The 20,183-nt window shown below is 53.3% G+C and overlaps 8 protein-coding genes across 8 annotated transcripts; 2 read left to right on the plus strand and 6 right to left on the minus strand.

Annotated features, from left to right (window-relative positions):
- Window positions 1-112: 112 nt before the first annotated feature.
- On the minus strand, window positions 113-2,471 carry BO80DRAFT_371899 (RAD52 DNA repair protein RADC). Its single transcript, XM_025716501.1, has 6 exons — window positions 2,399-2,471; window positions 2,034-2,334; window positions 1,888-1,974; window positions 1,647-1,826; window positions 1,422-1,596; window positions 113-1,370 (listed from the first exon to the last, which is right to left on the minus strand). Exons 1-6 carry the CDS (start codon window positions 2,404-2,406, stop codon window positions 319-321), a joined length of 1,803 nt encoding a protein of 600 aa, XP_025580106.1. The 5' UTR covers window positions 2,407-2,471; the 3' UTR covers window positions 113-318.
- A 163-nt stretch (window positions 2,472-2,634) lies between these two features.
- BO80DRAFT_420982 (UBA and UBX domain-containing protein) lies at window positions 2,635-4,140 on the minus strand. The gene is made up of 3 exons (XM_025718494.1): window positions 3,808-4,140; window positions 3,412-3,743; window positions 2,635-3,360 (listed from the first exon to the last, which is right to left on the minus strand). The coding sequence occupies exons 1-3, from the start codon at window positions 3,890-3,892 to the stop codon at window positions 2,854-2,856; spliced, it is 924 nt and encodes a 307-aa protein (XP_025580107.1). The 5' UTR covers window positions 3,893-4,140; the 3' UTR covers window positions 2,635-2,853.
- Window positions 4,141-5,834: 1,694 nt separating this feature from the next.
- Window positions 5,835-7,079, plus strand: BO80DRAFT_345111 (putative integral ER membrane protein Scs2; the record flags this gene model as incomplete). Its single annotated transcript, XM_025715309.1, has 7 exons — window positions 5,835-5,874; window positions 5,941-6,011; window positions 6,084-6,106; window positions 6,175-6,233; window positions 6,295-6,410; window positions 6,468-6,572; window positions 6,639-7,079. 7 exons carry the CDS (start codon window positions 5,835-5,837, stop codon window positions 7,077-7,079), a joined length of 855 nt encoding a protein of 284 aa, XP_025580108.1.
- A 668-nt stretch (window positions 7,080-7,747) lies between these two features.
- On the minus strand, window positions 7,748-11,590 carry BO80DRAFT_498700 (peptidase M24A, methionine aminopeptidase). Its single transcript, XM_025724144.1, has 9 exons — window positions 11,485-11,590; window positions 11,272-11,406; window positions 10,608-11,200; window positions 10,280-10,543; window positions 10,060-10,221; window positions 9,921-10,007; window positions 9,248-9,514; window positions 8,906-9,184; window positions 7,748-8,826 (listed from the first exon to the last, which is right to left on the minus strand). The coding sequence occupies exons 1-9, from the start codon at window positions 11,522-11,524 to the stop codon at window positions 8,050-8,052; spliced, it is 2,604 nt and encodes an 867-aa protein (XP_025580109.1). The 5' UTR covers window positions 11,525-11,590; the 3' UTR covers window positions 7,748-8,049.
- A 455-nt stretch (window positions 11,591-12,045) lies between these two features.
- Window positions 12,046-13,069, plus strand: BO80DRAFT_371911 (DnaJ domain protein; the record flags this gene model as incomplete). The annotated part of the gene is made up of 2 exons (XM_025716502.1): window positions 12,046-12,346; window positions 12,430-13,069. Coding segments are annotated over exons 1-2 (858 nt in total), but the record flags the coding sequence as incomplete, so codon positions are not given.
- A 507-nt stretch (window positions 13,070-13,576) lies between these two features.
- BO80DRAFT_344695 (porin) lies at window positions 13,577-14,923 on the minus strand (the record flags this gene model as incomplete). The annotated part of the gene is made up of 5 exons (XM_025715285.1): window positions 13,577-13,720; window positions 13,749-14,513; window positions 14,578-14,666; window positions 14,751-14,784; window positions 14,876-14,923. 5 exons carry the CDS (start codon window positions 14,921-14,923, stop codon window positions 13,577-13,579), a joined length of 1,080 nt encoding a protein of 359 aa, XP_025580111.1.
- Window positions 14,924-15,325: 402 nt separating this feature from the next.
- Window positions 15,326-18,117, minus strand: BO80DRAFT_420989 (asparagine synthetase B). Its single transcript, XM_025718495.1, has 9 exons — window positions 17,987-18,117; window positions 17,815-17,865; window positions 17,730-17,755; window positions 17,646-17,672; window positions 17,557-17,592; window positions 17,348-17,496; window positions 16,032-17,290; window positions 15,869-15,973; window positions 15,326-15,803 (listed from the first exon to the last, which is right to left on the minus strand). Exons 1-9 carry the CDS (start codon window positions 18,010-18,012, stop codon window positions 15,761-15,763), a joined length of 1,722 nt encoding a protein of 573 aa, XP_025580112.1. The 5' UTR covers window positions 18,013-18,117; the 3' UTR covers window positions 15,326-15,760.
- An 898-nt stretch (window positions 18,118-19,015) lies between these two features.
- BO80DRAFT_344192 (E2 SUMO-conjugating protein UBC9) lies at window positions 19,016-19,764 on the minus strand (the record flags this gene model as incomplete). Its single annotated transcript, XM_025715265.1, has 4 exons — window positions 19,016-19,269; window positions 19,386-19,409; window positions 19,478-19,638; window positions 19,730-19,764. 4 exons carry the CDS (start codon window positions 19,762-19,764, stop codon window positions 19,016-19,018), a joined length of 474 nt encoding a protein of 157 aa, XP_025580113.1.
- Between the last annotated feature and the right edge of the window lie 419 nt (window positions 19,765-20,183).

Here is a 20,183-nt window from a genome sequence, read left to right on the forward strand (position 1 = left end):
TAGCAGCTTGGATAGAAGAGCAAAGTCTCTGACTCCGTGAAAGCTTTGAGATATTCCCAGTTGTAATCATTGCCTAATTTTATTATAGTAGGTGTAAAGGAAGTTGGGCTGTGCAGGTATCTTGTGATAAGTATCATTTACCTATAATAGAGGCGAAGACTAGTTCAACATCCAACAATACAACATCAACATCAACATCCGGTATCCGCCTTTACGAGCACCCATTCCATTTCCGGTCCCTGAACGCCATTGTCATGAATGTACCCCATAAGAATACCGAGATACGTCATAAAAATTATTGCAATCAACGTCAATCCGTTACTGTTGCTGCGGTGGCTGTTGTTGTTGTTGTTGCTGCTGCTGCTGCTGCTGTGGTGGCACAACAGGGCCCTGGTCAATCCTGACTCGTTTCAGATCATTCACACCACCCGTCGGAGCAGGCCCGCTGCCACTCGGGTTCGATGCGTTCGTCAGATCTGACAAAGGAGGACGCTTCCCATTCAAGTTCTGAGGTGCGAGACCGGGTGTAGTGCCGCGATTAACGGCTGCAGCGCCCGAAGGAAGGTTAGGTCGTGTCAAGGGACGGTATGATGAAGTCGATGGGCCTCTGTTCATGGGACTGTTCATTCCCGGGGCACCGATCTTGCGATTCGGGTCTTGAGATGGGTTGACAAAATCCCGGGTGTTGTTGGCTGCGGGGGAGGTGCCGGTGCCGGTGCCGGAGACCATAGTTCGGGAGACCTTGGAGGACTTGTTGTGGTCGATGCCTGCTGTTTTGCGAATGGAGGGACTCTCCGCATGTAGGTCGAAGGTCGGGGCTCCGGATGGGACGCCGTTAGGGTTGTCGCGGATAAGATCGACTGCGCGAGCTGAGAAGAACGATGCAGAGGGAGTGCCGGGGGGAACTGTTTCTTGGGGGTTGGCGGGATCGTTGGTGGTGGGTGCCCCAGCATCTTGCCTCATGGGTCCAGCACTGTTTGTAGCTGCTGAGGCGGCTGCTTGCGCCGGTGGGTTCATTCGGTTGTTGGCGAGGTTCTGTTGCGGAACTTGAGGGGGTACGGATTGTCGTTGCTGTGGAAATTGGCTTTGGGCTGCGGAGGGGTTGGCTCTGTTGTTGAAAGGCTGAGGGGCGGGAATTTGTCTGGCGGCAGGGGCTGGATTAAAGGTTCGTTCCGACTTGGATGGCGTTACCATGGCTGGGTTGGGCCTTATTGGCGCACGGGCATTGTTGTCGAATGGCCGCCCTTGTGCATTAGGCCCGTTTAGAGGCGTTGGTGGCTGCTGCAGCATTCTTGTCTCCGGTCCCAGTACTACCTCGTCTGGGTTGCCTGCTCCGCCAACGCCAAAGTCGGCCTCATCGAATAGGTCACCTAGTGGTGGTTAGTCGCCGTCTGTGAATGTGTCAAATCGTCGTTGCTCACTTCCAAACTCCCCATCGCCATCAAACGCCATGGAATCATCGAGGTTGTTGCTCTTTCCAAGATCAACTGGGCGAGGCGGTAGATCATCATCTTCTGAGCTGGGCTTCGGTTTCACAGGCTCTTTCTTCGGCATAAAATCAGGATGGCGGTGGAGCTCATCAACGTCCCATTTTGCCTAGCAGGAAAGTTAGTCGAGAGCAGACCGTTCGTATCGTCGCCACATACCGGCATGGCCTTGACTTTGGTAACCTTCGAGACATAGTCCTTGTCATAGACACAGTTGCCCAGGACGTTGCCGAAATTCCTCAGAGCCCGCTTGAGAGCATCGGTTGTCCCTTCTTTCTTGGCTTTCTCAAAGGCAGCAGCTTTGCCTTTACAATTCTCAATATGCCCGTAACCGATATCCTATCATTCGATTATCAGCATCGAAAGCTAGGCAGGCTCGCTGTAGGAGAGCGGTGCACACCTCATGATATGTTCCGTCCTTCAGGGTTACTCTCATGATAACTGAGAGGCCTAAACTGATCTTTCCAGTTTGCGGGTTCTCCTCGACCTAATAGTACTGTCCATTAGCCCCGCTTGACCATCTTGTTGATGGACAACTGCACATACGAAATCAATCTGAATAGTCTGGATCGAGCTCGACCAGCCGTTGAATCCAAAGACTTCATTTGCTAGGTTGATGCATTTATCGGCCGACAGATAATGTACTCTCTGCCCCGCAGCTCCTGGACGGGAAGAGATGTATTCGGGTCCTAGCTTCTTATCGAGGCGTGATTGAAGTGTGGCAATTTCTTGAGCAGTGTACTCATTTATACGACGTTGGGGCTCTTCGAATGGATTTGCAGAGGCTGTTCCGGTTGCGTTAGGCATCATGATGGCCGCTGGGTTGCCTCGGTGCTGGTCGCCGACACTAGAGACGCGGTTAACTTCTGAGTCTAAGAAGACGGGCAAGAGGGAGCAGTGCATTCACTTACGCGGGCATATTATAGTAGGAATAGATGCGTATCAGACCAAGCAGTCATTGAAATCAACCAGCGGGGTTGTGTGAGTGAATGACAGAGACAGCTGCAGCCCGGCGTGTCGACGCGTGATGGATGCCGACACGCCTTATCACGTCATCACGTGATGATATAGCTGCCTGTTCGATGTATCATCCTAAATGAGTACCTAATTGCAGCGGAGGTCTCTATACGGTGGAGCTTTCTGAAATCTCTTCTTGAACAGTTGGGTTATTGGTTACTATCCAACTGCCACGCTGCACTAATTCAGCATTGGCGGCCCACAACAGGCATTCATGAGCCTGTCTTTTAGGCACCCTCCCAGAAATTCATCACCGCTGCCCCCCTTCATCACTGACTTGTTCGTATGATAGATATCGTTATCTAGATGTTCTTTCCGCCCCAGCATGAAAAGCAAATATGTAGATAAATCACTGAACAACAAGGCTTGCACTAGGAATAAGGCCAAGATCCTTCAGTGACTCTCCGAAGAATTCCGCGTCGAAGACCTTCCGAGGGAAATTCTGCGCAAAGCTGCGCACCTCAACACCATGCTCCTGTTGCAGAGCCGTGGCCACCTCGAACAATGTCGTGGTCACTGGGAGCGTCTTCATGATATTTCCCTTCGGGGTTTGGAATCTCAACCGGGTTTCCGTGTAGGCCGAGGCGGGCTTCGAAGCAACGGGACCAGACGTGGTGGCTGCCGGAGCTGCTGGTGGCGGAGCAGGGGGTGCTACGCCAGCACGCTCTGCTCTTTCGCGTTCAGCTCGTAGGCGTCGCTCTTCCCTATCGGCCTCAATCTTAGCCTTGACGCGCTTCTTGGCTTCGATATCTGCTTGCTTCTCCTTCTTCTTCTGTTCCGCTTCTTTCAGCATCTGCTTCCTCTGGAGCTCTTCCTTGATATCCTGGGATTCCTTGGTGCTCTTTCTGCGGATTTCCTAGAGAAAGAATTAACCATTGATTTGGACCGTAGCTGGAAGCGTTCGTACCTCGTTTCTCTTCTTATCAATCTTATCCTGCTCCGACTGCCCGGCCCGCTTCGCCGCTAGTTTCTGCCTGAGCTCTTCGAGCCTGGCCTTCTTCTCCTCCTCAGTCAATGCTGCAATCTCTTCTGTGGATTCTGAAAAATCGACGTGTCCGGACTTGGAGGCGTGAAATTCGGCCTGCGCATGGCTTCGGAACTTCTTGCCGCACTCGTTGCAGACCAAGCTGCGGGCTTCTTCTCCCGGCTTCAGCGCAGGACCTTCCTCGCTTTCGGCTTCTTTAATCTCCTCCAGGGACTTGTCTTGGTTTTCTTCGAGCCATTCTAAAGCACCTTGCACTGCAGAAGGGTTACATGAGACGTCAGCGATCGACACCAGCTAGCGGAGCAATAGGAGACATACGACCGTTGCCTTTGGCCACTGCAATTTCAGCTCTTTCTTTGTCGAAGCCCATTTCAATGAGCTGATCCAGGTCGGAAGAGGCCATGGTGGCACTGTGCTAAGAGGGTCGCACAGGGAAGCGTGGTAGTAGGGCGGGGTAAGAGATATGGCTTCAGCTCGGGGATGGGCTGAGGACGGTGCGGATTAGGTACTGTCAGCTGGAGCTGATTAGCAGTAGATGGGGAAGTTGGTGTTGCAAAACCGACACAAAGCGGGGAGATGATCAAAGGGCTGAGCTTGCGGGTGACGTATCGATAGCTGGAACTGAGCGATAGATTGCTTGCTGGTTGCGGGATGACCCGCCGACTAGAGTGGCCGCCCAAGGCATCCAGGTACATCCCCCATTCTGGATCCTTCTAGCCTTGCTCCAGATGCCGGTGAATGTACACTTCAATGTTTGAATGGAAGTCCATTCCTTAAATCACCTTGGTCAATTCTCAGACTTGAATGATATTCAAGTTCCTTCTTGGAGATCAGACCAAGCTGACTGCAGTGGGATAGCGTCCATAACACGAATTCAGGTAGGTATTTCAATTTCGAGACAGCTTAGAATCCCTAGCTGTCAGTGTCTACATAAGTTCCTATGACAATATAGTTGCCGAAATCTGTCCGAGGTCCCTAAGCCCGTAGGAGCTGTGAAACGCCCATTAGCCGCGTTCCGATCAGCAGTTGCAAGTCTCCGGTGAAGAAGCCACTGCGGACTGCCATTACTCGGTATAGCCCGTTTTCTGGCATAGTTAGCCCACTGAAGTACACTGGGAAATACCTCAGTAAGCTTTTAAGAATACTCAAGCCGGAAGTAGATTCTAGATTGTCTAATTGGTCCCTGAACATAAGGCAAGGGTATTGCGCCTAACACCCGTCTTGAACCGAGTTGAGAGATTGGGTACCCATGGCCTACTGTTCGTATTCTGTCTGGCAGACAACGATTGTTCATCACCATGGAAGTGAGTCCTAGGTAGTAACCGCATAGGGCGCCCCACGATCGGTGGTCATTGTTGGCATCAAACCCCACTTGGACATTTGAGACTGAACCTATGGCACTGTATTCTTCAGAAAATCGGTGTGACAGGTGTGCCTGGCTAGGTGGACAGTAAGAGATAGCCTCGTCCTGGTGACCAGGCGTATTGAGCCGCCCAATGGCATCGTGATCTGAGATCGACCAGCTGGCAAGGTGTTTGAGAAGGAAGGAATCGTCCTATGGCATTGAGACAGCTGGAAAATCTCCGTTTGAAACTAAGAGAAAAGAAGGCTAAGGGCATGCAAGACATCGGCACCTCTCGAAAGATAGTGGACACTTAGCTCAAACTAGATACTACTTGAACGATTATTTTTAGACGATGTCACCCAGTGGATCCCGAGGCAGGACCCAGAGGCCAGAACCGACAGGAGGAAATCAGGTACGGGAGCACGGAGTGGGTAGGTCTGGCCCAATTGCCCCGACCGCGACCGCAGTGAGCGAGGACCTGGTTCAGCAACGGAGACGTCGAGCAGCGGAGCAGCAAAGAGAGGAGTGAAAGCAGACAGCGCAAAAATGCAGGTACTGGGCCCGGCCAGCGCAGCCGGCTGAAACGGGGCTCAAACAACGATCGCAGGCCCCGTGATGACATCACCTGACCGACACCCCCCGTGGCCGGGGCTGAGTCAGCACCCCCGGCCCAACCAGCAGTTGCGACTCCATTTCGCTCCCCCCGAACGGAGAGTTGCGCCTGAACAGTGAATCATTCGAACCTGCTGGTTGGCATCCTCCTCGTCGTTGACTGAATCTGACCAAGTTTCCCTCCTTAGTTCCGAGTCTTCGTCAGGTACCTACTTGTCTATTTGTTCCTCGGGCCCAGCTGCTCTGATCGCTTGCGACTGATCCTCTCCCCCCTCAGCGCACTCTCTTCTAAGGACGATCCTCCCGCCTGGCTGTGCCTATCTCCTGTACACTAGTCGCTTGCGCATCCCTCTCCTTCCTGTCACATACTCCTTACTACCTATTCGATATGTCGATTATTCTCGAGCCTCCGGAGTTGGGATTCAAGCGTATGCCCTGCTCCGACATTCTGTATACTTGTCCCTGTGGACTATCCGAGCTGACTAAATCCCCAGGTCCCTTCGACCGTGAAGTTTGCCAGATTTTACACCTCAAGAATGAGAACGCAGAGCCGGTGGTCTTCAAGGTATGTACTAATACGATCTTCCTACTCTATCGGATTATCTTTGTCTTAGGCTAATCTTCGCTTCTCCTCTAGGTCAAAACGACCGCCCCTAAGCAGTACGTGGCCACTCCTCTTCGCTAGTTGACATACCAATGTCGGTGTGACCCGGCTAACCAAGGCATAGCTACTGTGTTCGCCCGAACTCGGGCCGGATAGACCCTGGGAAGAATGTGGATGTCCAAGGTTGGTTTCCCGGCGCCCCGTACAACCATTGCCTTGGCGCAATGGCTGACGATCTGGATAGTCCTCCTACAGGCTATGAAGGAAGAGCCTGCGTCTGATGCCAAATGCAAGGACAAGTTCCTTGTCCAGACTGTCGCGGTCACTCGTGACATGGAGTTTGCGAATGTTACTTCCATTGTATGCCTGTCCCCATATGTGGATGTCTGCCGGCAGCGATCTAATAGAGCCCCATAGTTCGAGAAAGCCTCCAAGGCTTCGCTTCAAGAACGCAAGATCCGTGTGAACTGGCTCCCTGCAGATGATACCCCAGCTACCGAACAAGCCGCCGAAACCAACGGCGTAAGCAACCCCTCACCGACCCCTTTTCGAGTTTCCAGCCACTGAATAACTAATTTTCCCCTCTAGACTATGCCGGAAGAAGAGCCGCCGGCCTACACCTCCCCCAACGCCAACTTTGAGACTCCGGCTGCAGCAGTTTCCAAGAGCACTAACGACACGTCACCAATCCCACCGCCAGACTTCAGCGATAAGCCCAAGCGGGAAGTGCCCACCCCACGAGCGAATGAGGACCAAGCCACGTCTTCGAAGTTGCCCCCGGCAGGCAGAACAACAGGCTCGAACGATGATCTGAAGGCCCAATTGTCCGAGGCTCATGCGCAGATTCTGGCGTTGAAGGAGAAGTTGGCCGACCAGGGCCTGAGGCAGCGAAAGATCGGAAGCGAGTCCGAAAAGGCGCCGGCGCCATTGGTGCAGCAAACACCGCAATCTTCCGAGGCCGGCGTGCCGGTGCAGATCGTGGCTGGCCTGTGCCTGCTAAGCTTCCTGATCGCATACTTCTTCTTCTAGTTATCGTTTGACTTCGTCTGCTTTGTCTCCCGCGCTCGCTTTCTTCCTCTTTTCTTACCATCGTGCCACCATACGCTTCTATCGAACCAACTGTATTCTCTTCTGGAGTGTCCATGTCCAATTTCCTTGAACAGCTTTGTCGACCTCGGCAACAATGGAGTCCGTCTGATTTCGATTGCCTTATTATTTCCCCGCGCCGTTCACAGCTGGCTTATCTGGTGCCTCGGTTCGGCTGCTACTTCACTTCCTTCTTTTTTGCTTTTATTATACACCCTCTCACCCACCACACCCCAGTGTTCTGAAATTGTTCCTCGCAAATTTAATGAGATGATGTAGATGGCGGCAGGGCCCCGTTCCAATGAATGTGTTGATGCATGGGCCCTCTCGCTGCCCACGCGCAATTTCCAATTGGTCGGACCCTGTCCTGCCCCTGACTCGATCCTAGCGTTCCCTTTCCTTTTCTCCTCTTTCCTATATCAATTGTTCCCAGCGACACACATAACTGTTTAGACGAATGCAACGCGTCCATAGTCAGGCAGTAAAGCTAATCATGATGATGCCATTGAAATGTCTATACTGCATGTTCTTTCCGTGCTATGTTCTATTCTATCCTATTCTATCACTTAGAGTATTCTCATTCCTACGTACTACTACAGACCGTTAAGCAGGTGAAACTATAATTCTAATTCATTTCATAACAATACAAGACGAGACTAGTAAGCGCATATGTATGTCACATCATGCTAGGAAAGTATTTCCGTTCCAAATAGTAGTAGACTTCGGTACCGGTACCGAGCAGTCCGTCAGTTCATGGAAACAATAACACCAGAAGACAGGGGGATATCATCTCTAGTATATTTCACAGGGGTCATGAATCAATCAATCAACACCGTATGTACGGTACGTCTAAGGGGGAGCGAGAGTAGATTTTGGATGTGGGAAGATGGGAGAGAAAAGGCAGATGAGATCATCAGTTCTGGATCTCGCTTTCCTTCCATCCATCTCCCGATTCCTCCGGACCAGCCGATGAAGCCGAAATACTCTCACCCGCACGACCGCTGCCGCCTCCGACGAGACGACCGCCTTGCGCACGCTTCACACGACACCACATGCCAACGTTCTTGTCCAGAATGAATGTCCAGATCACCCACACCCAACTGTGGTGGCAGGGAAGCGGCTCGTAGAACTCGCTGGCGATGCGGTGAAGTTCGTGCAGTCTTGTCCAGGGGATGGCGGGGAAATCGTGATGTTCATTATGAAGGCCTACGTTGTAGGTGAAGAAGTTGAGGGGGCCGTAGTAGGAGTATGTCTCCGGCGGGGGAAGAGAGTCGAGAGGGTGGGGCTTTTCGGAGGTCTTCTGCTGGCTCTTCTGCTCCTGGATGGATTCGGTACCGTGGTCGACTTTAGAAAAGAAGTAGTGCTCTGCGATGAAGTGGCCGGCGCAGGGGTGGAGGGAGCCGGCGAGGAAGGAGCTGAGAAGCAAGTAGAGGACCGGCTGGAGGGAGCCGCCGCAGAACTTGGTCAGGGCGTAATCGAAGGAGAGCTGGAAGACGAGGTTCAGGAGGTGGATATAAGTGAAGGGAGGGCTGTAGATGAACATAGGGCGGACGGCGTAGAAGAAGATCTGGAATGTGCAGAAGAAGGCCTTGCCCAGAAGCGAATCGAGGAGGAACGCTTCAACAGCGGTGGGGAGATCGGTATCGAGGCCAGCCACGCCCAGTGATTTGTGATGGGTAAGATGGTAGGGCTGCGGAACATTTCAAGTCAGCAATCTTGTGACTTGTCTGGGGTGCTTGCTTCCCCCTTCTGCGGATCATCCCACATACCCGGAATGCAGCACTATATGGCAACCCGATTGGAATATTGGCGAAAATGGCTAGCAGGCGATTGGCCATGGCGGACCGAAAAGCCAGGTTATGGGAGATCTCGTGGATGGCGAGGAAGAGGTTCTGGTTTGCAGTGGCTCCGATCACGTATGCCGTCGCGAGAAATTTCCAGGAGAACATGGAGGTGTCGCGGAGCAGGTACGCGCAGCAGACCTGCAGGGAGACGACACCCAGAACAACATATTTAGTCAAGGGCTCTGGTCCGCAAAGCTTGGTGACCTAATGTGAAGGCAAGATTGTCAGCGATTGTTCGGTGGAAAAGGCCACGAAGTATGTGCGCACCTCCGGATGGGCTTTGATGATGGCCTGCCGCCTTGAGCGATGCGGTTCTTCTGTGTAGGTCCAAAAGAATTGATCTTCGACTGCGGACTGCTCTGGAGGGGGTATTCTGGCCAAAGGCTGCGTTTTGTCCGTAGTGGTTGGCGGTGCCTGGCTCTTTGCTGCGGATACGCGGAGATGCGGTGAAGCATCCGCGGTGGCTTCGACGACGGACGAAGACATGACGGGGGAAAAGGGAAGGATGAGATTCAAAAATGACCAAGGGGCAATCTACGCCATGGATGAGCCCGACTAAAGAGTGGGAAGGAAAAAAGAAGAGCGATGGGGTGAAGGGGGAGATGGAGGACAGAGAGGACCGGGATTAGCAAGCTGCGTCTCGGAGCGGATGCTTTCCACGTGGGGCTACCCGGCAAGACGGATGGTCCGATCTACTGATTTCAATCATTCCACTCAGGCAGATGGTAGTTGTTGTTATTGTGGATTTCATATGCTTGGTTCGTTTCAAATAAGAAGGCTTAGACTTGTACATTCCCCAATCCTCCGGCCAAAAATAGGTCCGTCTCAGTAGTCGTCGCCGCGACTGATCACTTCCTTTACATTGGGGCGAAGAACAATCGTCTATGGTCACCGGGTTAGTGGCGGTTTCAAGGCATACACGATAGCCGGGGAAACATACGTGTTCATACTGGGCAGTGTAAGAGCCCTTGATATCGCAAAGAGGCGGGTAGTCCTGGACAATTCCCGACGAAACCAGGTTGTTCAACTGCAAGAATGTATTAGCATAGACCCTCGCCAAACGACTGAATCGCACTCACCCCCAGGAGGTACTTGTCCTGGCCCAACCGGTCGAGGTAACGGCGACAGAATGGAAGAGTGCCGAAGTTCTTGTTGATAACGTTCAACAGGTTCTTCGCCGAAGAGAGACGCAGAGGCACCTGACTGTGATCAGGGATCAAAGCGTAGTGGGAGGTTTCCATCTATACAGAACATGTTAGCGATCCAAAGCTGCTTGCTGAGCAATCTCAATCGACTTACATCCTCTCTCACATAACCCTTTCCGGTACTGCCGAAGGTCTCAATGGCGAAGGTTTCACCCTCCTCCATCTTGGTCTGATCACCACCCTTGACAATAGGAACGCTCTTGCCGCCGTGGATAATGTGCTGGTCAATGTTGTGACCGTTCAAGTTGCGGATACACTTGACGGGATACATGGTCCCGTTGAGTTCCACTTCATAACTCTCCATGGCTTCCTGGATAGCGGCACCAATGTCGCTCATGCGGACGTCAATACCCGCTTCCTATATAAGCTGTTAGTAATCGTGGACCCAGGAATTCAATACAGAAGAGATGTTGTAGACGTACGCGAATACCAGTGTTGGTAGCATCCTTCACAGCCTCCAGGAGAGGATCATACACCGGGTCGAAGGCCACAGTGAAAGCACTGTCGACGATGCGGCCGTTAATGTGGGCACCGAAATCGACCTTCATCACATCACCCTGCTGCAACACCATCTTGTTGCCAGCATTCGGGGTGTAGTGGGCAGCGCAGTGGTTGATACTCAAACCACAGGGGAAACCCATACCACCCTTGAGGTTGTCACCCTCCTCCAGACCCTGGTGACCGGTCAAGGCACGGACCGAGTCTTCAATGCCCTCCGCGATCTCCGTGAGAGTCTGACCGGGCTTGATGTTCTTCTGCGCATACTGACGGACCTGACGGTGAACCTCCGCAGCCTGACGGTATTCCTGCAGGAAATCGTTCTTCATGCGGTCGAGGTAGCGCTTCTCCTCGTTGGTGGTGCGGTACGAATTCTCATTCTGGTACTCGACAATCTCACCCTCGGGGTACTCCTTGCCGGCGAACAGAGTCGACAGTGGAACGCGCGGAGGAGAGCTCTGGACCTTGGCGCCTCCCTTCTTCTTCTTGGACTTGCGCTTCTTCTTTTTCTTGGCGGCTGTCAATCCGCGGATTTGGTCAGTGCGGGGCGATTCTAGGAATGGCCGAGGGTATCCGTTGAGAGCGCACCTCCGTTGGCTGCACCCTCGGGGGCAGCGTTTCCGTCCTCGACTTCGTCGTCATCGGAATCATCCTCCGCCTCTCCGGCTTCTGCTTGACCGGCGGCAGGGACGTCCGCCTTCGCGTCGCCACTCTGACCGTTGACTAAAGTGGGCGGGGGAAATCTTATCAGTTACATGCGGACGGAAAGTGGTAGAGATCAGCGACGGGTGGGTGACTTACGGTCGAGCTTCTGCAGCTTTTCACTAGCCTGAGCAGCCATGTTGAAAAGCTGGTAAACCGGGTGGGTTGGTGGTGGGCTAAAGGAGGGGAAGAAAAAAGAGCTGCGGCAGCCGTCGGGGAAAAGACGGTGCCAAGCCTGAGGTTGGGTGGAAGTCGGCATCCGCTGCAAACATCGTAGTCTCAACAGAGCAGTACCAATGCGTCGAAAATAGAGCAGGAGAGATAACTAACTAACTCGGTGATACTATCTGAGCCTAGAAATGCCATCAAATGTTGCGATTGACCAGTCATGGCATCCCAAACAGCCATCCACCCAGCCAAAGTTCATACATACACCTACCTAGATACCACCACAAACTAGAAAAAGGTGAAACTACAGAAGAACTCAATACATAAAGCCTAAGCCCTCAATTCCAACGCACTGGTAAACCGTCAGCCGCCAACATGGAATGGTAGTACTACTGAAGCACGATCCACCATATCAGATCAGATAACCGACCGATGACGCAGCCCGCCTTCCGAAGAGCGGCGGATTTCCTCCCATCGCATCCTCTCCGACCACTCCGCTCCAACACGAGATTCACTCCCTCCTTTCTCTTCTGTTCCCATCCCAAACATAAATGTGACTCTTCACACCCAAAGCAATGTCCCTTCCACGTTTACGGCCCACCGCCACCCGCCTCCGATACAGCATCAACACGCACCACCCCAGCTCCATCAACACCACCACCAACACATCCTACACAACCACCCACCGATCCCCCTTCTCAACCTCCCACACCCACCATGCCGCAGCCCGAGAGCCAACCTACTATGAAATCCTCGACGTCCCACCCACCGCCTCCCAATCCGAGATCAAAAAGTAAACCCCCCCCCTCCTGTCCCCTCCTCCATCCCCCATCCCCGTCCCCCAAACCCTAACTAACCCCTCCCCTTACCAACCAGACAATTCTACACCCTCTCCCTAAAACACCACCCGGACCGCAACCGCAACGACCCCAACGCCTCCACGCGCTTCGCCCGAATCTCCAGCGCCTACAACATCCTCAGTAACGCCTCCAAGCGCTCCATCTACGACCGCGACCACAACATCCACACGCACAGCTCCACCCACAGCACCGCAAACCCAGGCCAACATCCAATGGGTAGTTACAGTAGCTACAGCGCGAACCTACACACCAAGGGGGCGTCGTACGCGGGGTCAAGACCGGCGAGTGGGTTGAGTAAACGTCGGGGCGCGTTTCGGGGACCCCCGCCCAGCTTTTATGCGCATGGGGGGTATGGGGCGAGTAGGAGGCCTGGGCAGGGTGCGGCGGGAGGAGGAGGAGATGGAGGGGGAAGTGGTGGGGAGAAGGGGAAAGAGGATGATCCGACGTCGTTTATTCATCGGAATACGGTGTACCATTTCAATGCCAGAGGGCATTATCGGACACAGACGAGGGAGGATGAGAGGAGGCAGGAGCGGAAATCGAAAGAGGCCGGCGCCTCGATTAATGAGAAGTATATTGGGAGTCCCGGAGCTTTGGCCATGCGGTTCGCCGTGGTCTGCGGCATCCTGATGGGGGCCGGGGCTATGACGGGGTTATTTCACAATGATCGAGTCAGTGGTTCGACAACGAAGGCAACCAAGCCGATGCGGCGGAGGGATGATTGATTGCTGGTCATTTGCTCTCGTTTTTGGGTTGCTTGTCTTCGGAGCTGGCTATCTGAATACATAGACTTTTCATCTTGCGCTGGTCTGTCTGGGAGGGCAGATGCGATGTGCATGCAGTACGGTTGGTTCTATACCCACGACTCGGCTCAGAGTCCACTTGTGTTATATACGATAGACTTGCTTAACCTGAACAAAAGAAATGTAGGCTTGATTGATATACACATCATTGGAGGGTGTGATACATGATTATTAACTAGACATCCATATAACAGACCCGCGCCCACTATAACTCCGTTCCTGTGTATACCAACGATCCGTCTAGAGACAACCAGGAACCACTCAAGTTCTACCTCAAATGGCTTCCCAAAATTACTCTACTCGGTTTGCATCGGAGCACATAGAATTAGGCATGGGTGGGTGCTGACAAGGAGAACTCATCTAAGCCTCGAAGGTGAAGCTGGCGCCGACCTTGTGGGCAGCCTGGTTCAGGTTCTGGGTATCGAAAGAAGCACCAAGGCCGAGGGTAACACCAGGGCGGAGGAGAACGTTGTAGGCCAGAGCGGCAATACCGCGGTCGTTGATCTTGGCCTATAAAGGGATGCAGGTTAACGATCGAGCTTCTGTATCTGAGGCGGTTGTCACATACCTTAGCGAAGGAGGAGGGGTCGAGTCTGTACTTGCTGGCAACCTCAAGGCCAACGGAGTTGCCGGCCTTGGAGTCCCAGGTGGCCTTGGCACCAGCCTCAACCTGAGCGTTGACGCGGTGGTAGTAGCTGGCCGAGAAGACGGTCAGGTTGTTGCCAGCGGTGATGGCAGCAGAGTACTGGGGAACGCTGTAACCAACGGCAGCGGAGTACTTGGTGATGGCGGCCTTCTGGACGTCGTAGCCACCCTCAGCACCGACGAGGAAACCCTCGTGGCCGAGGACAGCGTCGAAGTTGGCGGAGGGACCGTTGAGGAGGTCGAAGAAGGCACGGGCGTGCAGGTTGGGCTGCTTGAAGTACAAGTTGAGCTTAGCGCCCTTGGACTGCTTAGCAGGGAGGTACTGGGTGAGGATCTCGGCCTTGAGACCCTTGGCGATGTTGTTGTCAAGCTCAAGCTTGGTGTCGAGGGCGTTGGCGGTGGTCCAAGCCTGGGTGAGGGTAAGGCCTGGGCGGGGACGTATAATTAGCATTACTGCGTGTTCCAATATCCTGGACATGAAGAGGTATGATAAGCACTGGGATGAAACACGGCCACACGAAAACATGAACGTGGACCTGTTCTCCAGCACTCTTGGGGGAGGGACGGGTGGTGTGCGCAAGGGAGATTCGCATGGTTTTTTGCGTTTTCTGGGGCCTTTACCAGTGGGCTTGTCGACGTACTTGGCCTCGAGCTGTAGATAGATAACCATCAGCATGGGGGTCTGTACCAAAGGGGACTCAATCAGGTGCACTTACGGAGCCAGCAATGGGACCCTCGTGGGCGGACTTGCCCTTCACGTTGAAGGTGACGCCATTGGGAGCCTTGGACTTAACCTCGAGGTTGGCTAGAGCACCATGAGTCAGCTGAGTCGCGCGCAGAAAAAGTAACCTGCCCAATTAGTGGGCGCGAGAATTGGCAGGAGACTCACCGGCGCTGTTGTGGTAGAAGTCCTTGTTCAGGAGCTATTGCGCTGGGTATTAGCACGAAAATCCCTTCCCGGCAAGCTGTCTTCCAAGGTAACAAATTTCAGAGAAACTGTTGAGGGCAGCATACATCGTTGGCCGCCTTGGCGATGTCAGAGAAAGCAGCAGGAGCAGACATTGTGAAATCGGTGTAGATGGAGATGACGAAAACGTCAGAGGTGGGTTGGAAGGTAGAGTGAAGGTGAAGATGGTGAGGGGAGAGGAAGGAAAGGGAAACGATGGGGAAGCCGGGCAGGAAGAGGTCGAAGTTGAGTCGCCAAACAATGGGGAAGCCACGGGAGAAAACCCCCACCCTGATTGGTCGGTGCTCGGTTGCCGGTAGAAGCCGCTAAGTCCCGTGACGTCGATGCCTGGGGCCGGGTTTCCGCGCCTTACTTTCCCCTACAGTCGTGCGAGCACGTCTTACGAACCGGTCCGTCTCCAAGGTTTCTCGAGAGTTCGCCGGGCGGAGTTTACTGGTCCCTCTTCTGCTTCCGTTCGTCCTGGATCTGGTAACGATGTCCTGCCTCGACGGCCTCAATAATGCGGACTGAACAGGTCTGTTCTCATTACTCCATATCTAGCCCCCGCCGTACATCTGCTTGGACTTGACCGCCCCTCACGAAAGCATCCATGACAGGTCTCGTCTCCCATTGGGACTGAATGCATGGACCTACCATGGTACCCAGCCCAACCACATGGGGTTCCCGAGACCATGCCAATACATGATCCCTTTTGATCAGCACCGCGGCTGGGGTAAACCTCGACCATTCTTACAATTCTTGCCCATCCAAGGTTCTGAACGAAGACATGATATATGAAGAAGGTAAAGCCAATACGCGGTGATCCCGACGCATCTGACTGAAATTCGCTTTTTTCGCGTCCCAATGAGTATCCCTGGTAAATCATCTATACATGTTTCTATACCCAAACTCTCCGCAAGACGTTAAGACACGCAAAATTCATAACCCAGAAATTACACAGCGTTTTCGTACTTGGCGTTGTGAGTCGAAATAGCTCTAAATTATCAATGTATCAGCGCCCGTCTTTTTATGTTCCAAAGTTGGATGCATCATATGCTTACCTTCCGCTCGGGTCGGACTGCTTCGACCAGGTCGGCACCCAACGCTCGACAGTGCCGGCGCAAGTGGGCGGGAAAAGTTCGTCGAACATCGTGCGGTACCAGTAGCTAATGTGTGTCAGTTCCTGTCTTTAACCATGCAAAAATACAAATGGTCCAAACGTACGCTTCCTTGGTGTCGGGGATATCGCTACCCCACTCGGGCTTGGGGTTCTTCATCATCTCATCGGTAACGTGCAGCTCAGCCTGGTCCTTGAGGCCGTCAATCCAGCTGTAGCCAACACCGTCACTGAACTGCTCCTTCTGGCGCCAGAGGATGTTATCGGGCAGGTAAGGCTTGACGTCAGGTTCGTCGCTGGTGTCGAACGCCTTGCGCAGGATGTACTTCTCGATGCGCTCCTTGGTGATCATCTTGTCGGCAGGATCAACGGCCATGGAGGTCTCGAGGAACTGCTTGTCCAGGAAGGGGACACGGGCTTCCAAGCCCCAGGCGGAAGTCGACTTGTTAGCTCTCAAGCAATCAGCCAAGTGCAGGTTCTTGACACGTCTGACAGTCTCCTTGTGGAACTCCTCACGGTCAGGAGCAGCGTGGAAGTAAAGGTATCCACCGAAGATCTCATCACTACCCTCACCACTCAGGACCATCTTGACACCCATAGCCTTGATCTTACGGCTGAGCAGGTACATGGGGGTGGAAGCACGGATGGTGGTCACATCGTAAGTCTCCAGGTGGTAAATGACATCAGAGAGAGCGTTGAGACCGTCCTCGATAGTGAAAGTAAAGGCGTGGTGCTTAGTTCCGAGGAACTTGGCCACCTTGAGGGCAGCCTCCGTGTCGGGAGCGCCAGGCAGACCAATGGAGAAGGAGTGCAGCTGCTGGAAGGTAGTGACGGTGGACAGCTCGTTGGAGTCGTCAATGCCAACCAATTCGTTCACATCAGCGCCCTGGGCTTGAGCAGCCAGGGAAGCCTCCTGCATGCGCAGAGTTTCCCGCTGAGCGATAGAGGCGACCAAGCTGGAATCAAGACCACCCGAGAGCAAGACACCATAGGGGACCTCAGCCATCAGACGCTTGCGAACAGCCTTCTCCAGAGAAGTGCGGATAAGCTTATAGTCGACGGGGGTGGAGGGGACGTTGGCCGGGTCCCACCACTTGGGCTGGAAGTAGCGGGTGAAAGCTCCAGTCTTGGAGTCAAAGACGTGACCAGGAGGGAAGGCCTCGATCTTGTCGCAAACCGGGTGCAGGGACTTCAGCTCAGAAGCGAAGTAAACCGCTCCAGGAGTCTCCGAAGACCAGCCAATGTAGAAGCTGGTGACACCGATGGGGTCACGTGCAGCGACAACCCGGTCCTGGTTCTTGTCATAGAGAACCCAGGAGAACATGCCGTCAAGGTACTTGGGGGCATCGAGACCGTGTTCCATGTACTAAATCCATCAGCGTTTGCACTCGAGAGGCACACCCAGGGAAACCTTCGCACATACCAGCGGAATAACGACCTCACAGTCCGAATGCGTTTTGAACTCATAGTCGGCCTTCAGTCCCTTTCTCAGGATGCGGTGGTTATAGATCTCGCCATTGACGGCCAGGGCGAGTGAGCCATCGTCGTTAACGAGGGGCTGGGCACCGGAGTCTGGAACGGAATGTCTTAGCAGAATTTTCAAACGGAGTCCTCATGAGATTGGTCACATACCGACACCGACGATACTCAAACGCTCATGGACGAGGACTGCAGGTAGGTTAGTCTCGACATTGCACACAGCACAACGCTGCTCAACTCACTAGTGCTCTCCGAGATGAAGCTTCCACCTAGACTTGTGTCAGAAAAACCCTACTACCAGCGATCCCAATAGCACTATGACTCACTCCAATCGGGTCCACGGTGGCGCAAACTGCCAACATCAGTCAGTTCCAATTCCTGCAGACTCTCAAGAGGACCGGAGAAACTTACGCCTTGGCCATGCGCAGGGCCGTAGGCTTGAACTTTTGCACATCGGGATGACTATCGAGATCAGGTCAGAGGTTGAGTCAAAGGAGCCAAACCACGGTGGCGGGGGGCAGTGAGTGGGTAGACCGCGAAAGGAATCAAAGGGCACAGAAAAGATCCAAGGCAAGAAACATACTGGTGACACGCGAAGATACCACACATGCTGGCTACAATCAATTGAGCAACGACTCAAGAAAAGCAGACAGCAAAAGGACGAAGAGGAGGGGGAATTGACTAAGCGTTGGAGAGGAAGAGCGAAGCGGGAAATCTTAAATATGGATGAAAAGCGACACCGTTCGCGGCGGCGGGGCGGAACCCGAGGGGCGATTTCGGCCACAAATTGCAGTGACTCACTTCCGATAAGATAGCCGCTACCTACTGAATCGGACGTTTTGACGACGCCCTTATTGGCCGTGCCTGTGCCTGGCCCTGGTTTACGGGTTTTTACCTTCGACTTTGTCGGCTTCGCTTGCGCGCATCACCCCCACATATTTACTTCTCCAGGTTTGCTTTCTTTTGGAAATCGTTTTCGCACTAACCATGTCAGAATCTCCGGATTTGCGTTGGCGTTGGAGAGATTTGGAGTCAAATTAAGACATCCCCACTGGAGGGGCGCACGCGGCTTTCTATGACCATTGGGTACACGCGAAAATAAAACAGACGCACATCCGCTGTACATGTAGGTAGAAAACATGAGAAACCTAAGAAAAAAATAATAAAGGGAATGATGATCGGGTAAATGTCAAATAAACTGGTCAAACGCCGTCCATAACCGCCTTAGTTTTGTCGATTCTAAGTACGCCACGCTGCTCGCTAAGAAGAAAAATCTGGCAGGGATCGGTCCTATGACAAAGTATTCGACCAAATGGATCAACCCGCGAGATGGAAAAGTAAAGATACACCCTGACGTGACCTTCCTAAACCGGTTGACCGGACGAGCGCGGTGGGCATCATCCTAAGGTGCATCCGCGCTCTTCCTCTTTAAAGGGCTTCCTCGCCGTTCCATCCCACGTGGGAATACATTGCCCATAACAATCAAACCGCCGTATGCGCCGTGATAATCGCAGAGCTGGGTTATAGTCAAGGGGGGTATAGAAAACGTGACGAGCGTAAGGGTAGCTTTCGTATGGGGGTGATGATATATCATGTCGTCGTTCAACGTAACTTAAAGAGCTGGATTCTCCCGCACGACTTGTCTCACGCGCTTCTCATACGCAGGGCGATCCTTCTTGAACAAGTTGTATGCTTCCGCCTGCGCCGGTGACTCCGGGTTGGGGTCATCCAACAAGTCCTGAATACCGAGAAGGATCTGCTTGATAGTGATAGCTGGCTTCCACGCTTCCTCCTCGTTCAGGATGGAGAGACAAACGGTGCCGGAGGGGTAGACGTTGGGGTGGAAGAGAGGAGGGACGAATTTGCCTGTTGGAACGGTGACGGTTAGCTCGTTGCGCGAGATGATCAAGATGTGGGGAATGGAAACAAAACAGCGCAGTTGACTGGATTCTGTTTTGGCATCAAGTGAGGGGAGAACTCACACTTTGGCGGTTTCGTGGGATACTCTGCAACGGAACACAAGTTAGCCGGCCTGTCGCATAGAGTGCTGGTCGATACTCGAGCCTCCACTCACCATCAGGAAACGTCACATCGAGCTTGAAAAGTCCACCCTCCCACAGTGTTTGCGCCTTTCCGGGGATACCACATTCCCATCTCTTCAGATCGAGAGTGCCTTGAGGAGTTCGGTGCGGCTTGGCGTAGAATCCGAAAGGGTGGTCTCGTCTCCACTGCTTCCTGTAGATTTTTGCGATCGCAGTTAGCTAATAAACGGGCCTGAGCCGAAGAGATAACAAAAGGGGCATATGCGGTGTTATCGGACACGTACCTTTCCTCCGTAAGACGGTTCTGGCACAAGGACATGGCGGATGCGGTTTGCGAATTACGTATGTGGGTTGTAAGTTGAGGAAGACGGGAAGAACAATGAGGGCCTCGCGGAAGAGAAGTCAAGGAGAAAGGAAGGTGAGGGGAGAGAAGAAGGTCGGGTTTATATAGTAGCCAGGGCCGTGAACAGAGGAAGGCCAGCAGTGAAGTTGCAGAGGAAGTAACACTGTCTTGGGCGTGCAGCAGCTCATCGCTGGGTTTGATGCCCCACAGCCAATCAGTCCCCGGCGGCGCTGCAGGTCATCCCCGTCACATGACCCCTATAGATCCGCATCGATCAGTCGATTGGCACTGCCTTGGAGTTCAGTCGTCTCCTCCCGAGCCCTGGGTAACGGAACACACGGAGGGTTCCCTGCACGTCTTGCTTAGGCACTGTTGTAGGAGGTGGCATAGGTACC

This window comes from Aspergillus ibericus (genome assembly GCF_003184845.1).
Source record: "Aspergillus ibericus CBS 121593 unplaced genomic scaffold BO80scaffold_2, whole genome shotgun sequence".
NCBI classification, from domain to species: domain Eukaryota; kingdom Fungi; phylum Ascomycota; class Eurotiomycetes; order Eurotiales; family Aspergillaceae; genus Aspergillus; species Aspergillus ibericus.